The sequence below is a fragment of the Peromyscus californicus genome, unplaced genomic scaffold (genome assembly GCF_007827085.1).
Source record: "Peromyscus californicus insignis strain IS unplaced genomic scaffold, ASM782708v3 Scaffold_14__1_contigs__length_90479793_seg_1, whole genome shotgun sequence".
Lineage (NCBI taxonomy): Eukaryota > Metazoa > Chordata > Mammalia > Rodentia > Cricetidae > Peromyscus > Peromyscus californicus.
In genome coordinates, this window is record NW_026294435.1 from 7750777 (window position 1) to 7770609 (window position 19833).

At 39.1% G+C, this 19833-nt stretch overlaps 1 protein-coding gene and 1 long non-coding RNA gene across 3 annotated transcripts in view; one reads left to right on the forward strand and one right to left on the reverse strand.

Moving 5' to 3' along the window:
- Positions 1-19833, reverse strand: part of Cdh20 (cadherin 20) — a 252321-nt gene that overhangs the window by 15437 nt on the left and 217051 nt on the right. For both annotated transcript variants that reach the window (XM_052736503.1, XM_052736504.1), the window contains exons 8-10: positions 17597-17733; positions 11754-11875; positions 5575-5692 (exon numbers count right to left, since the gene is read on the reverse strand). In XM_052736503.1, coding sequence (XP_052592463.1) covers positions 5575-5692; positions 11754-11875; positions 17597-17733 — 377 coding nt within the window. The remainder of the gene's footprint in view (positions 1-5574; positions 5693-11753; positions 11876-17596; positions 17734-19833) is intronic.
- LOC128109300 (uncharacterized) overlaps positions 1-19833 on the forward strand; it is a 36329-nt gene that overhangs the window by 4416 nt on the left and 12080 nt on the right. The window contains exon 2 of the long non-coding RNA XR_008217792.1: positions 4088-4234. This is a non-coding gene — a long non-coding RNA (uncharacterized LOC128109300). The remainder of the gene's footprint in view (positions 1-4087; positions 4235-19833) is intronic.

A 19833-nucleotide genomic window follows, 5' to 3' on the forward strand; every position in this document is an offset into this window, starting at 1 on the left:
TTCCTTCCTTCCTTCTTCCTTCCTGCCTGCCTTCCTTCCTGCCTTCCTTCTTCCTTCCTGCCTGCCTTCCTTCCTTCTTCCTTCCTGCCTGCCTTCCTTCCTGCCTTCCTTCTTCCTTCCTGCCTTCCTTCCTTCCTTCCTTTTTTTTTTTTTTTGAGACAGGGTTTCTCTGTGTAACCCTGGCTGTCCTAGAACTCTCTCTGTAGACCATGTTGGCCTCAAACTCAGAAATCCTCCTGCCCCTGCCTCCCGAGTGCTTGGGATCAAAGGTGTGTGCCACCACCACCTAGCCTCTTTCCCTTCTTGAATTAATAAAGGACTCTTCTTTCCTACTCTTTTTAAGTTGGGCATAGCAAAATAATTTGCCTTTATTGACAGAAAATGAGCAGGTAGGAGCTGGTGTCTGACTCTCCTTGTTCTCTTGCCTTGAAACCGTAATTGAAAGAACATAGGATTCATGCAGCCTGGGATTACAGCTGAATGAGATGAACAACTTTTAGGTGGAACTCAAACCTTCGTAATACATTACCCCTTAATTTATGTTTACTTGTCTCCCTGTTGTTGTTTTAAATGGTACCAGCAAGTTTTTGTTTTTGTTTTTGGATCCAAGTACCAGTCTTCGTATTTTGTACATGTAGTGTCTCATTTAATCTTTATGACAATTTGTGTTACTGGATGATTCCACTCCTTTACAGTGAAAGAATTAAAGCCTAAGTTATTACAATTTCTTTATAGTCACTAACGTAGATAGTAGCAAAGTTGGTATTTGACTCCAAATCACGAATTCCTTCCATGGTGCCATACAATTGCTTATTTAGTTTCATAGCTTTAGTGGTGTGTTAGCTGGTGTTATGTCTGCTTGAACAAGCTGGAGTCATTTTAGAAGATGGAACTCTAATTGAGAAAATGCTCCCACCAGATTGGCCTATGGTGTATTTTCTTGATTGATCATTGATGTGGGAGGGCCCAGCTCACTGTGAGTGGTGCCACCCCTGAAATGGTGGCTATGGGTGCTGTAAGAAGGCAGGCTCTGGAAGCCATGGAGAGCAAGCCATAAGTAGTGTTCCTCCATGGCTTCTTTCAGTTCGTGTTTCTAGGGTCCTGCCTTGAGTTCCTGCCTTAATTTCCCTCAGTGATGGAGTGACCTGAGAGCTGTAGATGAAATAAAGTCTTTCCTCACCAAGTTGTTTTTGGTTGTGGTGTAGAAACCCTAAGATAGTGGTCAGTTTTGTTCAGGCAATTGTACTTGTTTCCTGCTTTGACACAGATTTACTTCCATCTTATTTTCTTCTCAGTGTGAAATGACAGCCATCAGTTATTAGTCTGAGCATTATATTCATCTGCCTACTTACCACATAACCCATCCTCTGCTTCCCCCACTCGACTTAATGACTAAGTACTGTTAATTAGCCTTTGTAATTTCAACTTTTTTTAAAAATCAAGTTTTCTCTAAACAAAACTTGTATTTTCTTTTCAGTTTGCTTTAATTTAGCCTAGATTATAAGGACTTTAAGAAAGGCTGCCATAGAGCTGAAACAACAATAACACAGCAGAAAACCCACCCAGAACTTTAGGTCACGCTGAGTCTGGCCCTGGTGGGACTGGCGCATGTTAGCCATTTGGAATGTTTTTGTTGAAAGTGATAATCAGGGCTTTAGTAACTTTTATTTTTTTGTAAAGAATATTAGTTTCTAAGGTGACAGAAAGCTCTGATGTGTGTGTGTGTGTGTGTGTGTGTGTGTGTGTGTGTGTGTTTGTGTGTATGTGTGTGTTTATTCATGTGCATGAGTTAAAACAAGAAGTTATAGCAACAATTTCTAGTACCAGTATGTCTTTTATGCAGTGTTGGTATTGAACCAAGGCCTTGTATGTGAGATATGTGCTCTATCATGGAGCTACATCCCAGCTTTTTATCCCACTCTTAATGCTTGCTTACTTTCTGATCGTGTGTCATTTGCATCTGTTAATGGGACTATCAGAATCATACTTTATTGGTCATTATAAATGCTGAATAAAACAAAGATGAGAAAATGATTTCAAAACTTTAAACTATTCTATACATATAATCCTTTTCATGTTTTGAAATTAAAAACAAAAAGGCTGGACATGATGTAATCCCAGCCCTTGGGAGTCAGAGGCAGCAGGACCACTGAGGCCAGTGAGGGTCTGTATAGCAAGTTCCAAGCTAGTGAGGTTACATAGTGACACTTGGTCTCTAAAATCCAAACCAAATAAAAAGACAAAGAAGAGAAAGAGTGGGGATATTGCTTAGTGGTGGAGAGCTTGCCTACCATGTGCAAGGCCCTGAGTTTGATCCGCAGTCCTCTCCCAATCCTTGCTAAATAGGCTTTACTTTTATTTGTAAAAGTATTTACATTTATTTAAGTATTTATTAAGTGATACTTAATATATAATGTTTTATATAATATATAATATGTAAACATATAAAATAACACATAAAATATAAAAAATATGTAATATAAAATAATATATTCATGTATGTAATAATATTTAAGTATAAATCAAGTATTTATTATGTAATATTTAAAAAGTATTTACTATTTATTATAAAAAGTGGGGACACTGGATGATGGGCACACCATATTAGAAGTGGGTCTGTTTTTAATCAATCTTAGGAAAAGATACCTGTGGGACAAATTGTCATCTGGAAATTAGGAGTTCACATTTTCTGTTGAAGATGCATTGGCTTCTATTTTGGGAAACCTTTCAAGAGATGATTCATCCATGAACAGGTGCCCAAAGTCACCTTTAAGAAACTTGCAGCTTTTTGCTGTATGTTGTTTTTGTGTTAGCTCTGCAAGTATGAGTGAAAAGAGTGACACCTAGCTGAAAATTTGAAGAAAAAACTTAACGCCCAGCTCTTCTCACCCCAGGGTTTCCTTCATACAGCCAACCCTGAGGAAGATGAAACTGTTTTTTATAGGGAGGATTTTCCTATGAAACAGGTAAATGAATAATTCAAAAGTTTGGCTCAATAAAATTCTTGGGATAGAGGTATGGAGAGGGGAGATGACTGTTGGGCAAACTGCTACATAAGGTGAATACTAGAGTTTATGGATCCACATAAATGCCAGAAGGGCATGGTGGTCCACTTTTAATCCCAGTGTTCAGGAGGTACACACAGGATCCCTGGAGAAAGCTGTCTAGCTAGATTAGCTGAATCAACAAGTTCTGAGTTCAAATGAGAGATTCTTCCTCAGCATATAAGGTAAAGAATGATGAAGGAAGAGACCTATGGGACCTAGAAAGCTGGCTCAGGGGTCAGAGCTCTTGCAGAAGACCTGAGTTCTGTTCCCAGTACCTACTCCATCTCCAAAGGATCCAATCCTTTTGTACTTGTGCTGGGCACCTGTACTCACATGTGCACACATATTATTAAAAGTCAAAATCAAAAGGTATTTTTCTTGTCATTTGACATTTTCAGATGCCAACCTCTCACACATGCATCCCCATGTATGCCTATACATGTGAACATAGCACATGCCACACATAAACAAACAAAAATCTCAGGATATTTAATTGTAAGCATTCCTTCCATAGACATTTTATGGTAATTAAAAGGCTGAAAAAATACTTATTTATGAGGTTGTAGCAGTAATTCAAATCTTAAAAATGATGTTTGAGAGGAAGACAAAGCATGCCTAATCTTGACATTTTTCTTTTTTTTATTAAGATTTTTTTTTATTCATTTTACGTACCAATCAAAGATCCCCCTCTTCCCTCCTCCTTCCCTTCCAACCTCCCCCTCCCAAGCCAACCCCCCCATTCCCTGCTACAAGAAGGTAAGGCCTCCCATGGGGAGGTACATACATTTAGTAGAGGCAGGTCCAAGCCCCTCCTCCTTCCTCAAGGCTGTACAGGTGCCCCATAATAGATAGTGGGTTCCAAAAAGCCTGCTCATGTAACAGGGATGGATTCTGATCCTACCACCAGGGGGCCCCTTAAGCAGATCAAGCTACCCAACTGTCTCGCTGTGCAGAGGGCCTAGTCCAGTCCCATGCAGGCTCCACAGCTATTGATCTAAATTTCATGAATTCTCACTAGTTTGGTTTGGTTGTTTCTGCAGGTTTCCCCATCATGATCTTGATGCACTTGCTCATCTCTCTTGGATTGGACTCCTGGAGCTCAGCCTGGTGTTTGGCTGTGGATCTCTGTATCTGCTTCCAGTAACTCTATGATGACAGTTAGGATATTCACCATTCTGATTACTGGGGTAAGCCAGTTCAGGCACCTTCTCCACTATTGCTAGTAGTCTAACCAGATTACAACTCACAGAGAAGCTAGCTAAGAAGGAGGACCCAAAGACAGATGCATGGATTGCCCTGGGAAGGGGAGATAGATGAGATCTCTATGAGTAAATTGGGGATGAGGGGTGGGCAGTGGAGGGTAGGAGATGGGGGTTGAGAACATAAGGGAATGGGATGGTCGAGCTGAAACAGGGATGGAGTGGGAGAGCAATGAAAGAGATACCATGATAGAGGGAGACATCATGGGGATAGGAAAAAACCGGGTGCTAGGGAAGTTCCCAGGAATCCCCAAGGTTGACATTTTTCTTACCCTTTGATTAGATTGTTACAAAGTCACCCTTAAGATGAGGGTATTGAAAGTGAGAGTGAGGACACCCAAGTCAGTTGGCGGCAGAATTAACAAAGGGATGCGTCTGACAATAACTGCTTGGTTTCAATTATTGTGACCTTCCCCAGAGTATATTCAGCTGGAGAATGAAAGTCCCTCTTTTCCCTGTTTGAGTCCCAAGAATGTTCTAAGTCTCTGATTCCCTTTGTCAATGAGTGCTTGTTGGAAAGGTCTTACAAGTCTAAGTCCACCAGAGATGTAGTGGAAAGTAAGCAGCTTTTGCAATGGGAACCCCACTTGAGAAGATTTTCCTGAACCTAAAGTTGTTTGAAGCCAGATGGAATGGTGGCTGACTATGGCATTAGCACTCTGGAGGCTTAGGCAGCAGGATCATGCATTTGAGGCCAGTATAGGTCACTTTACAAGGTGTTGTCTCCATAGAAACTGAATTCTGTGAATACTATTGTGTTCTTGTACTTGCACTTTGCTACTTTAGTATCATTGTTGTTATTATTATTAGTACCCTTTAACATTGCCTCTTTTGTTGTGGGGACTTTACACTCACCCTCCCTTTTGATCTTTGATTAGAAATGTTACTTCAGGTTCATTTCTTTCTCTAAGGCACTTTATTCCTTAGGCTGTTTCTGTCTTCAGAATGTAAACACAGTTGGTCTGAGTTGGACTAAAGGAAGGAAATTTACCACTGTGCCTTGAATAGTGTCTTTCATAGAACAAGCATCAATAAATATTTGTCAAAGAATACTTCATTTCTGATGGAGGAATGAAGGTTTTAGAGACAGCAGAGGGCACTCTTTGTCTTTGATGTTATGAAACAAAACTTTGTAGACTGCAAATTAGTGTTAATGTCCTCCTGCTATTAGAAAGCCTGAAGACTTGGTACCGTGTGTATGGTCTAGTAACTCAAATGTCCGGCCTGAGCAGTAGAAAAGCACAGATAGCCCCAGGTCCACTGCTTACCTTGGTTGTCCCTGACAGTGAAGTTGGGGTTGTTAGCAGCCTCAGGAGCCAAGCTGTAGTAGAAATGCTGACCGTTGTGAGGGTCATCTTGATCCACAGCACTCACTGTCTGGATGAGCTGAAGGAGGACACGATTTCAGGGTGAATTGGATCCAAAGGAAAAGGCAGAGTCTAGTGAAAGCCTAAATTTTGAGTACAATAGTAAGTCATTTCCCCAATGAGAAAATGTCCTGAAACTAACCAGAAACCCTCCATGCCATCGCACAGTTTAGGATTAGTTAAGCATGTTCTTGATCTTGCATATGCTAGTAGGTAAAGAATAAGTGTGGCCTAAATGTTTCAGATGCATTATATTCTCACAGCTTGGCCAGTTACTTTAAAGTGTTTTAAAGAGAAAAAGTGAAAGAACCATGGAGTGTCACAAGGCTCTGTGTCCCCGTTTCCTCCTCTCACTCAGTCTGTATCCCATCATTAAGTAAGTATTTTGTGACTAATTGCCACCTCTGAGAAGCATCTGTTTAAAAATAACAACTACCTAGAAGGCAAGTAAACAGGGCAGTGTTAAGCTATGGACTGTGGATGTGGGGGGCATGGGCCACAGGACAGCCATGTTTTGTTGGCAGGAAGGGAGTTAGAAAAGTTGTAGAGCAGAAGCTCACCATGGTGGGAAGCAGACTAGAGTCAGAGGTGTGAGGGTGTAGTTCAGTTGGGAAAAATAAAATAAAAAATGGAGCTCAGTGGCAGGGAGGGCCAAGTTCTCTATCCCACAATGTTCTTCAAAGGAATAACTTTCATGAAGGCTGTGGGAACTCATGGAGAGGCCATTAAAGAAAGCAGGATGAAATAGACAGTTGGGACATTAGTTGGTGGGCTGTGGTTGCTGGAGGGTGGGTATAGACAAAGTTTTGATGAGCTGGTTTCCATTGGTGTCCACTGTAACACCCTGTAGCACTGATGGTTCCTATTCAATTTGGGCCTGGCCCTGTAAACCTGCTGTTTCTGCTGGAAAGGCTGTCTTTCTTCCAGGACAGAAATGACTATCAAGAGTCAGCTTGAGGGCCCAGAGTTTTACATCATGCTGAAGGTTAGGGCGCTGCCCAGCAAGGCATTTCTGCTTACTGTTCAGATCCTCCAAAGACTCGTTTCCTTACTCCTCACCTTCCAGTCTCTCAGGGATCACCTTCACTGCAGACAGCTAACTTACCCATGGTTATCATATCCTTTCAGGGTAACCTACAACCAATGATGAGCTGACGCAGGGTAGTAGAAAGGCTTCACTGTCCCCCTTAAACTTAGGAAAACTCTTATTCTAGAAATTTGTAAGGATGTTAATGTATCTTTATTGCAGCTGGACTTTTTAATTTTTTTATTTTGCTTAGTCCCTCTGGCTTTCCTTTTTATAGGTCTCAAAAACATCATGTATCAGAACTCCACCTCAGGGTAAGCCTCCTGGAATGCCTGACTGTTGAATCCAAAAGTGGATAGAATGGAGTAGTAATAAAGGCAAGGGTCAGGAGCGCAGTGGAAATAGTCACATACAGTTAGCCTCAGTCAGTGCTGCTCGCAACTGAGGGCACTATCTACCTTAGCCCCATGGAGAAGCAAATCCTGTATTTTTTTTTTAAATTTTGATTTCCAAATGTAAAGAGATAAAAATGTATCTTAGGGAATGTTTTGAATAGATAATATAGTGGGAAAACTTTTAAGACAGATCTTACAACTCTGTGTGTATTGGTTGAGATGGGACTTTGAAAGGTGGGTAGACAGTGTGGTGGGATTCATGGTGGGAGCACCATGGATTTTCCTGACAGTCCTTAGCCCCACTTGTCTAATATTTTGCTCAGCACTTTCGATTCTTTCCCCTCTAATCAGCAGGCATACATTTCACTTTTGTATGGCTTTCATCCACTGTAAGAGAAGAGCATACGCATATACTTGCAGAGGTGAGGATGACCAGTGTTGGGCAGGTATAGGAAAACCTGATGATTAATATAGCAATACCTTAGCTGTGTGTTTCTGAAAACCTTCAAAACCAGAGCCCATATCAGAGGCCAGGGTTATCCATACTGTGGGCTGAAGGTGACAAATGGAGCAGGCTTGTGACACTGTCCCCTAACTCCAAGTAACAGATAAATTGCACTACAAAGACTTGTACAAAGGACCATTAGAGACGGCCTTAGAAGTGGAGGACACACATGGCTCCAAAAGCAGGAGAGGTGGGTAAGATGTTAGTCTCTTGTCATAGTGAAGCTTCTTTTCCAGAGCCTTAAAGAGATAAAGTGTTCCACTTTAAGGAAAGAGGGAACTTCCTTTATTGTACTACTTAGTATTCTCTAAATTCATGACTATATACAGTTATATAAAGAAATACATAGTTTTAAAAAATAAAGTCTTTAAAGAGACAGTAAAATTAATATAAAAAATAAGCCATGTAAAGATGGATATCACACAGAGAATCTGGATTATGTTGTCTTTGGGATTTTTAACTGAAGAGAGATATTTGATTGTAAAGGCAGTGGAGTTAAACCAATATGTGTATTTTAAAGATAACTTGACTTCAAAATTTGGATCTAAGGATATGTTGCTTTGGAAAGGAGGCTCTGCCTTTGTTTCCACAGAAAGCAAGAGGCTATGGATTTGTTCCAGATTAAGATACATCAGGTTTGACCAACCAAGACCACCTGAAAGGTCTCCGATGACAACATGGCCCAGATGATCCAACATCCAGAATGGTTTCAAGGCAACTGGCTCAGACGATACACCATCACAGACTACTTCATAATTCTAAAATTTTCTTTGTGTCCCCATAAGATACAGCGCTCCCCTCCAGCAGGAAGTAGTAAGAGAAGCTACGCCCAAGTTCCCAAATATACCAAGCTGGCTTTGGAGATGGAATAGGCTCACTCCTTCTCTAAACCCAGACATATTGCTAAAAGAAAACGTTAAGAGATTCTTGTGTCCCATATCAGAAGAGCCCTCTGGTGTGGGACAGAAAGAAAACAATATTTTTATTTAAATCAGGTTGATTATAAATGTGATCTCTTTCTAAAGAAGAAAAGGGGATATGATATAGATATATAGGATATAGATATGATAGGATAAAAGTTTAGATTGTTGAATCTACTTTTAAAGAGCAACTTGTTTAAAAATGTTTTACATTGCTATGGATTTTAGTCTATTGATACAAATTTAAACTTAATTTTGTTATGCTGTGTATATATATATATATATATATATATTTCTATTCTCGTTTGAGGTATTATATTTATACAACTCATTTAAATTGTAATGAAACAATTAGTCTTCTATGATAGTCAAACTTATAGCCATGTTAGTTAAGTCTTCTAGGTATACATAGATATATTTCAGATAGATAGGTAATCTTCAAATACTTCAAAGACCTATAGAATATGGCATTTAAAATATTTTAAAAATTTAGACTTTCTGGACAGTGAGACATGTCTGCTCCTGGCAGCACTGGATTTGCTTCAGAGAGGAGGATGGGCATCGAAGACACTCTATATAGAGTTTATCTTCACCTTGGTAAAAATAGCCATTTGGGCAAGAAACTGTTCTTGCCTGGACTGCCTGATCAACTGGACATGCAGGACCCATAGGAAGGTGACCACTGAACTTTGCTTGGCGAAATAGTCCTTCAGGTTCCTGCTTCTCAGAGGAAACTGCCAGACATTCTACAGGACACAGAGAAAAATGACTGACAGACTCTAGGCCTGTGGGCTAAAGACAGATGCCCCAACTTTACAAAGGAACATTAGGTGACTGTCCAGGCTGCCAGCTGTCTCTGTCTACCCTGCAAGACTCCCAAAAGTTGCTTGTATCCTTCTCCCATTTCTCAGGTAATAGTATATCCTTCTGGGGTCTTTGATACAGTTGAAGACTAGAGTTATAATTTCCTCAGTTATGATAAAAGATAAGTTAGATATAAAACCTTAGACTCACAAATATAAGATAGATAGGATATCTTCTTTAATTTTGCCAAATAGACTAGTTACTATAAGTAGACTAGATATTATAACTGTAATTCTTGCTTGATAATTGTTTTGTTATCTGTAATTTTACTAGTAAAAGTTAAAACCTTCCTTTAAAAAAAAAGGGGGGGGAAGTGCTGTGGGATGTTCTATATGTTAAATGTGTTGCTCTGATTGGTTAATAAATAAAACACTGATTGGCCAGTAGCCAGGCAGGAAGTATAGGTGGGATAAGCAGAGAAGAGAATTCTGGGAAGTGGAAGGCTGAGGCAGAGAGCCGCTGCCAGCCACCGCCATGACAAGTGAGATGTAAGGTACCGGTAAGCCACGAGCCACGTGGCAACTTATAGACTAATAGAAATGGGTTAATTTAAGATATAAGAACAGATAGCAAGAAACCTGCTATGGCCATACAGTTTGTAAATAATATAAGCGACTGTGTGTTTATTTTATAAGTGGGCTGTTGGACTGCCACGACTTGGCAGAACCCAGAGAGAAAACTCCAGCTACACGTGACTAAATTTAGCCTTATTTGTCATAGCATAAAATCTGGTATTAAATCATATTTCATAGTAAAACAAAAATTATACTGTATTATGTATAATAATCAAAAAGTATGATAGCAAAAAAAATCACTTTAAAAGCCCAAACCACCTAGTCAGAACCTTAAAAGCCCAACCTACCCATCAGAACTTGTCCACTTCAAGACAGGAACTGTTGCCCTGTGTCTTCTTTCTGACCTTGCTTCATGTATCACATAATCTACCAAACTGTAGGCATGTTAATGTGGTTCTTTACAGCTATTACTATGGATGCTGCCTTTTTCAATAAAGCCTTTTATTGTAGTTGTTATTAGGTAGATAATATTTTAGGCCTTCTTAGACTAGAGAGTTAATAAATATAGAAGTACAATTACCTTAGACTTGGAAAAATCTTTTAAGAGTGTTACAGACTATTACACCAAATTTAAGAATCAGTGTTGAGGTCAGTTTGGATATGAATCACTGAAGGGCTCCTTGATTTACAGAAACAAAGTCACTTTCTTTGGATAGAAGACAAAGACATTAGATTTAGGATTTTGAAAGAGCTCAAGTAAGTGTTGGTCTTAGAGATACAACTTTGTGCAGAGGATGCTGGGGTGATGTTCCAGGTAAGTGGTAGAAGAGAGGGCAAAGCTTTGTTGCAGTCAGAGCCTGAGTTACCATCTGGTCGGATGTGAACTTCAACCCCTCGATTTCCTTAACAAAATGATCTTGACTATCTGCTCTGTAAGAATCCATAGGACCACAGTGTGTGCTCTTAGATGAACAACAAGACTGTCAATGGGGGAAAGAAGCATACAAATGCAGGAGCAGAATGGAGGATGTGGAAGGACAGGTAGAAGGTGTGCAGTACCTGACAAATACATTAATATATGGCCACTGAAAATGGAGTTCTGGATGGTTCTCAGTCAGACCTTTTGGAATTTGATGAAATACAAGGTTAGATTTGGAAATGTACCTTAAAAATATGTTTCTGAAGGCTTTTAGAACTGTGGTTATTCCTATAACCATACTATTCTGTGAGCCAAGTACTGTTAAAGCACTGTTCAGATCACAAAATGTAATTTGGAATCCAAGTGGTTGTCTTAACAAATAATTGGCACCTGTTCTAAAGAAGCTGGGAACCCTGTTTTCTAATCCATACTTTCTGGTGTGAACATGTTATCGATCATGAATTCAGTTATTATGTTGATTAGTTTTATGCCAACTTGATACATAGGGCCATTTGGGAAGAGGGACCCTCAGTTGAGAAAATACCTCCCTAAGATTGGCCTATAAGCACATCTACTGAGTATTTTCTTGATTAATGACTGATATGGGAGGTCCCAGCACCTTGTTGGCAGTATCACCCCTGAGCAGGTGGTCCTTCCTGGATTGTATAAGAAAGCAGGTCACTCAGCCATGAGCAAGCCAGTAAGCAGCTCTCTTACATGGCCTCTGCATTAGCTCCTGCCTCCAATTTCCTCTGCTGCTTGAGTTCTCACTTTGATTTCCCTCAATAATGGACTATTACCTGGAAGTATTGAATGAAGTAAAGCCTTTCCTCCCTAAATGACTTGTGGTCACGGTGGTTTATCACAGTGATAGAAACCCTCACTACCACAGATATCTTTAACAGTTACCTCTGTCCATCTGGGGTTTACCTTACCTGTCCAGCCTTGGCATTCTCACAGATAAAGGCTTCATAGAATCTGGGAAACTCTGGAGCATTGTCATTCACGTCTAAGACTTTGATTGTGACAGCAACACTTCCCACTTGGGAGGGATTGTCTAAAGAGAACATAGGGAACATTGATGGTGAGAGCTCAGTAAGTCAGAAAGGCAGCTTCTCAATCTGGTTTGTCAAGCAATAGGGAAATTTTAACATGGTCATAGGGTGTGTGTTTCCTGTTAAGAGTGTGACCACATACAAGTTGGGACAGAAGGAAGCATATTCTAGGGTGTGTTTGACATCAGGAATTATGCAGGAAAGGGCAATACTTAATGGGGAGCAAGTGCTATAAAATGAACCTGAAAGTTTTGACTCTTGCTTGGTTCATATTTTGGGTTACAGAATCAAAAGTCAACTCTATATTCTAGAATTTCAAATAGCCCATTCTGATCAGGATGTGTGCTTGTGGAACATTGGGCTTTACTGTGGGGGCCCACAGGGGATCCCTAGTGAGACCCTACTCAAAGTCAGAAATTCTGAGCTTTCTTTACCCAGCAGGGCTGCATAATGGGATGATTTGGCCACGGACGTGTTTATCAGGTGTTTTGAAGGGTCTACACTTGGCTGTATATTGTGTTTTAATCTTGAAAGAGGAAGGTCTTTTGCCTCACCCCTTGGCATTGTATAAAAACCCCTTTGAATAAACATTGAGGTGGCTGGGTATTGACCCAGGACCTTCCCAACACTACCCTGTGTCTCTGTCTTCCTCTCCATCTCCATCTATATTTCTATAGAATACACACACACACACACACACACACACACACACACACACACACACACACACACACAGTTCCTCATTCCTCTCTACTCCCCTCAAGAACCCTTCAACAGGTTGGAGCTGGACTCTGACACTTTACTTGGGTAGAATAATCAATTCTTTGTTTTAGGTTCAGTTTCGAGTTATGCACAATGATACACAAAGCACTGCACGTTTATTTCTTCCTGGGGATTAAATGGATATTGTAGGAGCTCATTCCAAAGCCACAACTTTGATTGTGGCAGGAGCCATGGGCATTCATGGGGAAATGTGTTTTTTGGTTTGAGTCTTTGGAATTGCTGCCTGGAGACACACACACAACCCCGTATTCTATTCCTCCTGTTATGGTCACTACCCCAGGGAGACAACAGCAATTATTAGACAAAAAGGTGAGGAATTTTGCTAAGTCACAAAATACACCGTTCTTCAGGTTCATTTTTTTTCTTTCTTCCTCAAAAATATTTATGTTTTACTATTTACCCCCTAAATAATTCTGTGTGGGTTAGGTTATTCTGGGGGAAAGGTGGTAAGTCAGAAGCTGGCTCTACATGATACCATGACTGAAGAGTAAAATTAACAAGGGGAGAAAGAGAGGAAGTATATTAGTAAGGGCAACACACAGATTAAAAAGCACAGAAACAGAAAGGCTGTGCGACAAAATCCAGGACGCCATCTGTGAGTGGGGCCCTATGGGGAGGAAGAACAGTAGATTGCTACAGTAAGAACCTACCTGGGCCACAGATTGCAGAGGTAAGTGCACACAGGCAGCAGTGGCTCCTGGTGCAGATAGAAGGAGTGGTCCTAACACAAACACAGCCCTGTCTGGGATAACTGACAGTTCATGGGTTCAGTCTCAACAATACTGTGAACCTTAGGAAGGATAAGCCATCCCAGCTGACTGCTCCTCCACCTGCAAACTCCAAAATCAGAGATTTGGGGGAAAGCTGCTCAGTTAGTACTTTGCTATTAAACAATTATTTCTTCTCCACCTCCTCCTCCTCTTCTTCTCTCCTCCTCGTCCTCTTGCCCCTTCTCTTCCTTCTTCACTCATTAGGTTTTTCTTCTTTTTGCTATACTTTTAGTGTTTGATTCATTTATTTTCTTAAAAATATAGTATTTCGTGTATGTGTGTATGTGTGTGTGTGACTGTGTGTGTGTGACTGTGTGTGTGTGCGTGTGTATGAGTGTGTTGTGTGGGGGCTTCCATACCACTGCCCATGTGTAGGGTCAGTTCTGTCCTCTTACCTTCATGTGGGTTCCAGTTTACACTGGTCATCAAACTTGTGGAGCCTGTTCACCAGCCCAGTATTATTTTTATTTTTCAAAAAAGTTTTTATGATTTTCATTTCTCTTGTAATGCTGTCTAGTTTTGTTTGTGTATTTTTCTTTTTAAAAATTTATTATGCATACGAGTGTTTTGCTTATGTGTAAGTGCACCATGTGTGTGCCTGATGCCTGTGGAGGTCAGAAGAGGTTGTCAGATCCTCTGGGACTGGAGTGACAGGTGGCTGTGAGCCATCATGTGAGTTCTGGGAATGGTAACCTGGCTTCTCTGTAAGAGTGCTCTTAACTACTGAGCCAACTCCCCAGCTCTCCATTTTTCTTTATTGTACAATAGTATTTCAAGTATGCCTTGCTTTTTCTCTTTCTCTTCCTATCATTCTTAACCTTTTTCTTTTATTTAACCTCATTGATTTATCTTTCCCCTCATCCTCCTTTATTTCTTTCATTTATTATTCTTTCTTTTATCTAATTAATTAAAAATCGTGTGTGTATGTGTGTTTGTGTGTTCGTGTGGGAGCATGTGTATGCATGTTGTGTGTATGGTGCACTTGTGTCATGGTATTATGTGTGGAGGTCAGAGGACAATTTTGTAAATCCAGTTCTCTTCTCCCATCTTTATGTGGATTCTGGGGATCAAACTCAGGCTTTTGAGGTAAATGTCTTTACTGGCCAGGCCATCATGCTAACCTTAACCAAATTACTTTCTAAGCTTATAGCTTACTCTACATTATTTTTTCCACTTGCTTGTCTATGGTCATTAGTGACAGAGTAGTGGACTATAACTATTTTAAGATAATTTTTGTATCTGCTTTGATTTGGTCTTGGTATTATTAAAGTGGCCTGTTATTTTAGTCTCTTGTGTGGTATTGGAATTGAGCCCTCAAGAACAGACTGCTTTCTAAACCCAGTAATAAACTGGAAAGTATATCTGACAGATGGACAAATCACAAAACCGAAACACAAATATGAAAAGGTAGGTAGCATGTCTTTGCCAAAGATCATATATTACTAACTGAATCCAGAAATATTGAAAGGGTTGAAATTCCAAACAAAGACTTCATTTGATCAGTGCTTTGCAAGAGGATACAAACAAGCAGGTGAATGAGATAAGGAAGACAGTTCAGAGCCTAGATAAGAATGTACCATGGATGAGAAATTCAGCAAGAAAATCAAAAATTTGAAAACAAAACAACAACAAACAAACAAACAAACAAAACAAGCAGCCTGGTGTAGAGGCTCACACATTTAATCCTAGCATTCAGTAGGCAGAAGTAGGCAGATCTCTGTGAGTTCAAGGCCAGCCCGGTCTACAAAGTGAGTTCCAGGACAGCTGTTATACAGAGAAACCCTGTCTCAAAAAACCCCAAAACAAGCAAACAAACAAATTACTAAACAATTGTTGGAAATGAAAAATTCAATATATAAACACTGAAAAGCATTACCAGTGAACTAGATTAAGCAGAAGAAAGAATATCAAGAATTGAAGATGAAAAAATACTGTATTCAGATATAAATAATGAAATAAATGAACACAACCACAACTTTCAAGGACTCTCAGACATGGAGAAGAGAGCAACCTAGGAATTTATAGTTAGAAAGAGCTGAGATACAATCTAAAGGCATAGGAAACCTAGTCAATGAAAGAAACCACCTAAGCTCAAAAGACATTCAGAACACAGAATAGCCATGTCTGGAAAAGAACCTGTCATCATAGTTATAATGCTAAAACTACACAACAACAAAATAGTAAAGGCTGCAAGAGGGAAACACCGATGCTCACGAGGTAACTCATCAGAATAACAGCAGACTCTTCATCAGAGATCCCCAAAGCCAGGAAAACGGGGAACGATGATCTTCACGCCTGGAAACTAAATCACTGCCAACCGAGATTACCCATATTCAATGAAGTTATTGTTTAATAATAAATGAAATGAGCATAAACTAAAACAGTTCTTGACCACTAACCCACATTGCAGAAGATTCTTAAAGGAATATTAACACATGGGAGAAAGAAACATAATCGAAAACTTGAGAGCTCAGGAAAGGATAAATTTTGTGAGAGGAATAAATGAACAAAGGTGAACTGAGAAAGAACCAGTCATGCCCAACACAGCAAGCCAGAAAACCACTAATATTAATAGGAGAGAAAGAAGAAAAAAAAAACAAGCAACATTAAAACCAGTGAGGAAAACAGTGAAACAATTTATAGAATTCAGAAAATGTTTTTTAAAAAAATAAATGTAAATTGTTTTAACTTTTTTCTTACAAGCTAGAGACTAGCTGATTGATCAAAAACTAGACATGACTATTTGTTCTTTCCAAAGACACATTTCACGGGAAAAGGCACACAGGCTGAAGATGAAAGGATGGAAAATATGCACCTAGTAAATGAGATCTGGAAACAACTAGGAATAGCTAACGTATATTTTGGGATTAATTAGAAGAGATAAATAGGTTCATCACTTGTTAGTAAAAAGAAAAATCACTTAAGAAGATGCAATTGTTGTAGCCAGTCATGGAGGTGAATGCCTTTAATCACAATATGTAAGTGACAGAGGCAGGCAGATTTCTGAGTTTGAGGATACTCTTTTCTACCTAGTGAGTTCTAGGCTAGGACAGGGCCACACAGTGAGATTCTGCCTCAAAACGATTGTAAATATATATGCCTTGAATCTTAGTACACATAATTTCATAAAAACAAACATTATTGGGCATAAAAAGACAAAAAGACCCAGATATAATAACAGTGAGTGACACCAATACCCCATTGTTATATATCATTTAGATTAACAAAAAAGAAGTCAAAAAAACTTCAGAATTAAGCCTCTCCATAGATCAAATGGAACTTAGAGATATCTACATAATATTTTACCCAACATATGTAGACTACACATTCTTTTTAGCAGCCTACGGAATTTTCTCTAAAATTAAGTTATGTTACAAAAAAAGTCTTAACATACAAAAACAAGCTCAGAGTAATTTCTGCCGTCAGATCATAATGTAATAAAAAACCTAAAAATCAATAGCAAGAGAAGCTATAGAAACATAAAATTAAACAATAGATTCCTCAGTAGTCATTGAGTTATTGAAAAAATGAGAGAGGAAATTGAAAAATCCCTAGCATCAAAACCAAATGGAAAGAAAACTTACCAGAATGTTAGGGATACAGCAAAGGTAGTTCTTAGATGGATTTTCTAGCTAATCTGAAACTTGAAAAAGAGGAAAACTATAGTCTCATGGCTCTGCTCCTTGGAACTGGCATCACTCTGGGGAAGGAAAGCTGCTCCAAGCCTACTCAGTCATAAACAGGAACGACTCGCCTCCTGACTGACGCAGAATTGACTAGCTGAGTACTTATATAAAAACAAAACACAAAACTGAAATCAAGGATGTGCCTCAATCAAAAATGAACTATAGACCAAATTACATGACCATTTACTTGTATACCATATAATTTCAGCTTCTCCTCTAGAACATATTGTTTATTACAAGGTCTAGAAACTTTCACTTTCTTTTTTTTTTTTCGTTTTTTGAGACAGGGTTTCTCTGTGTAGCTTTGCGCCTTTCCTGGGACTCGCTTGGTAGCCCAGGCTGGCCTCGAACTCACAGAGATCCACCTGGCTCTGCCTCCCAAGTGCTGGGATTAAAGGCGTGCGCCACCACCGCCCGGCAACTTTCACTTTCTATACCTTTACATTTTGTAACTTTGTGGAGGCAAATAAACTATGTTACTTACTCATTTCCATAGCAAGGACTGTTATATTATGCCAAGAAAACTCTTCTCTGTCTAGTGGTCTTGCAGTCATTAGAGCACCTGTTGTAATGTCAACATAGAAAAATCTCCCAGGGTCGCTGCTTCTGTCAATGGAGTATCTGCAAAGATATGGATTATGTAATTATTTTCACTTGGATAAGCATGAGAACATAGTACATGAGAGAAGTGAATACATACACTGTGTTAAAGGTGGCTCAGTCACCTCTGAGCTGTGAATATGTGGAACACTATAGGTTTTATCATGCTTAAGAGAACCTTTTTTTTTTTTTTTTTTTTTTTTTTACTACTCCAAGTGTCTTACTTAAAAATGAAATAAGCAGAGTACTGGGTACCTTATGGCAATTTCAATGTACACAGAAATTAATTTATGCTATTTAAAGATTAAAGCTGCTCCAAGAGTTTTGGGGTGCCTTCAATATCAGTCTCTATTTATATGTTTGAAAGTCAACCGTATTCTTAAATGCTAACCTGGAACTTGAAAAAGCAAAGCTTCAGTCATGTGGTTCTGCTCCTTAGAACTGGTATCACTGTTGGAAAGGAAGGCTTTGCTCTAGGAGTTCTCGCTCATAAACATGTAATGATTCAACTCCCGACTGACACAGAATTTGCTAGCTGAAAGTTCCTTATATAGGATTTTAGCAGGATAGAGCAGGTCTATTTAGGTTGCCAGTTATAAATAAAACTGAGTTTTGTGCATTTATGAGGGATGACCTGCTGGAAACTATCATATGACCTTCAAAATTTGAAGGGCATTGTAAGCAGGTGTTCCATAAAACAGAGGCCATTTTTTGTTCAGGCCACAAGCCTTATCTGTTGTTTCCACCATGTATGTTCAGTCTGGACCAATGTGCATTTTATGTAGGAAAAAGAGGATAGTTGTAGGCATTTAAGCTAGACAGTTTTAACCTCTCCAAAGCAAGAATTACATGACTCATTTTGCTGTTGCTCTGTCTTTTGAGTCTTTAGTGAATTTGGTTATGAATAAGATCTGTAATTCTTGTTCATTCTGATTTGGCAACATGGTTCCCTCTCTTCACCTGTATTATCTCATCTATTCTCTGTCTTGGGAGATGGAGGTAAGTTCATGCACCAGGATGTTTAAAGTAAGACATTTCGATAATTTGCTGTGACTGAGGGCCATCATTGAGACTATCATGTGCTCCTTGGTAAAGGTTAGCAATTTCTTATTTTTATTGAGAAATTATATATTTTAGAATATAGCATAATATTTCTCTCTCTATATATATATATATCTTATGGAATTAAAAATCAGACTAATTAACATATACATCATTTCTCATATGTCTAGCTTAAGTGCCTACAACTATCCTTTTGCCTACATAAAATGCACAAGAGCATCTAGAATCCATTTTCCTACACCTTTGAAATATATTATATGTAATTAACTAGTTACCTTCTGAAGATCACCAGATCTTCTTGTCTAACTAGAACTTTGTTTCCCTTGACCAAAACATTCCCTTTCTCTGTCCATCAGCATTGCTGGCCTTAGCCTGTGATAACCACCATTGTCTTTCTTTTATCAGTTCAACCTTTTAGATTCCACATTTAAATGAGATCACGGGATATTCGCCTTTCTGTGTCTGGCTTATTTCACACAATATCATGTTCTCGAGATTCATTTGTGTTACTACAAATGATAGAATTTCCTTCTTTTTAAAGGCTGAGTGATATTCTCTTGTGTATGTATAAAGTGCCAGATTAAAAAATCCATTCATCTGTTAACGAGCACTTAGGTTGTTTCCATATCTTGGCTTTGTGAGTAATGTGGCAGTTAACATGGAAATGAAGATGCTTCTTCTACATACTGATTGTAATTCCTTTGGATATATGCCCAGAAATAGGATGGCTGGATCATATGATAGTTCTAGTATTTTGAGTAATCACTACACTGTATTTTAAAATGGCTGTGCTAACTTAGATCCTCACCCACAAGGTACAAAGTTTCCCTTTTGTGAACACTCTTTGCTATTTTTCATCTTTTGGGGAATAGCCATTCTAATAGGTGAGATGCCATTTCATTGTGGTTTTAAGCTGTATTTCCCTGAAGGTTAGTGATGCTGAGCTTCCCCTCCTCACTCCCCACACATTTGCAAGGCTCTTATGTATTTTCTTTTGAAAAATTGTTTAGGTACTCTGACATTTCTGAAAATAAGATTATTTGTCCTGACATCAAAATA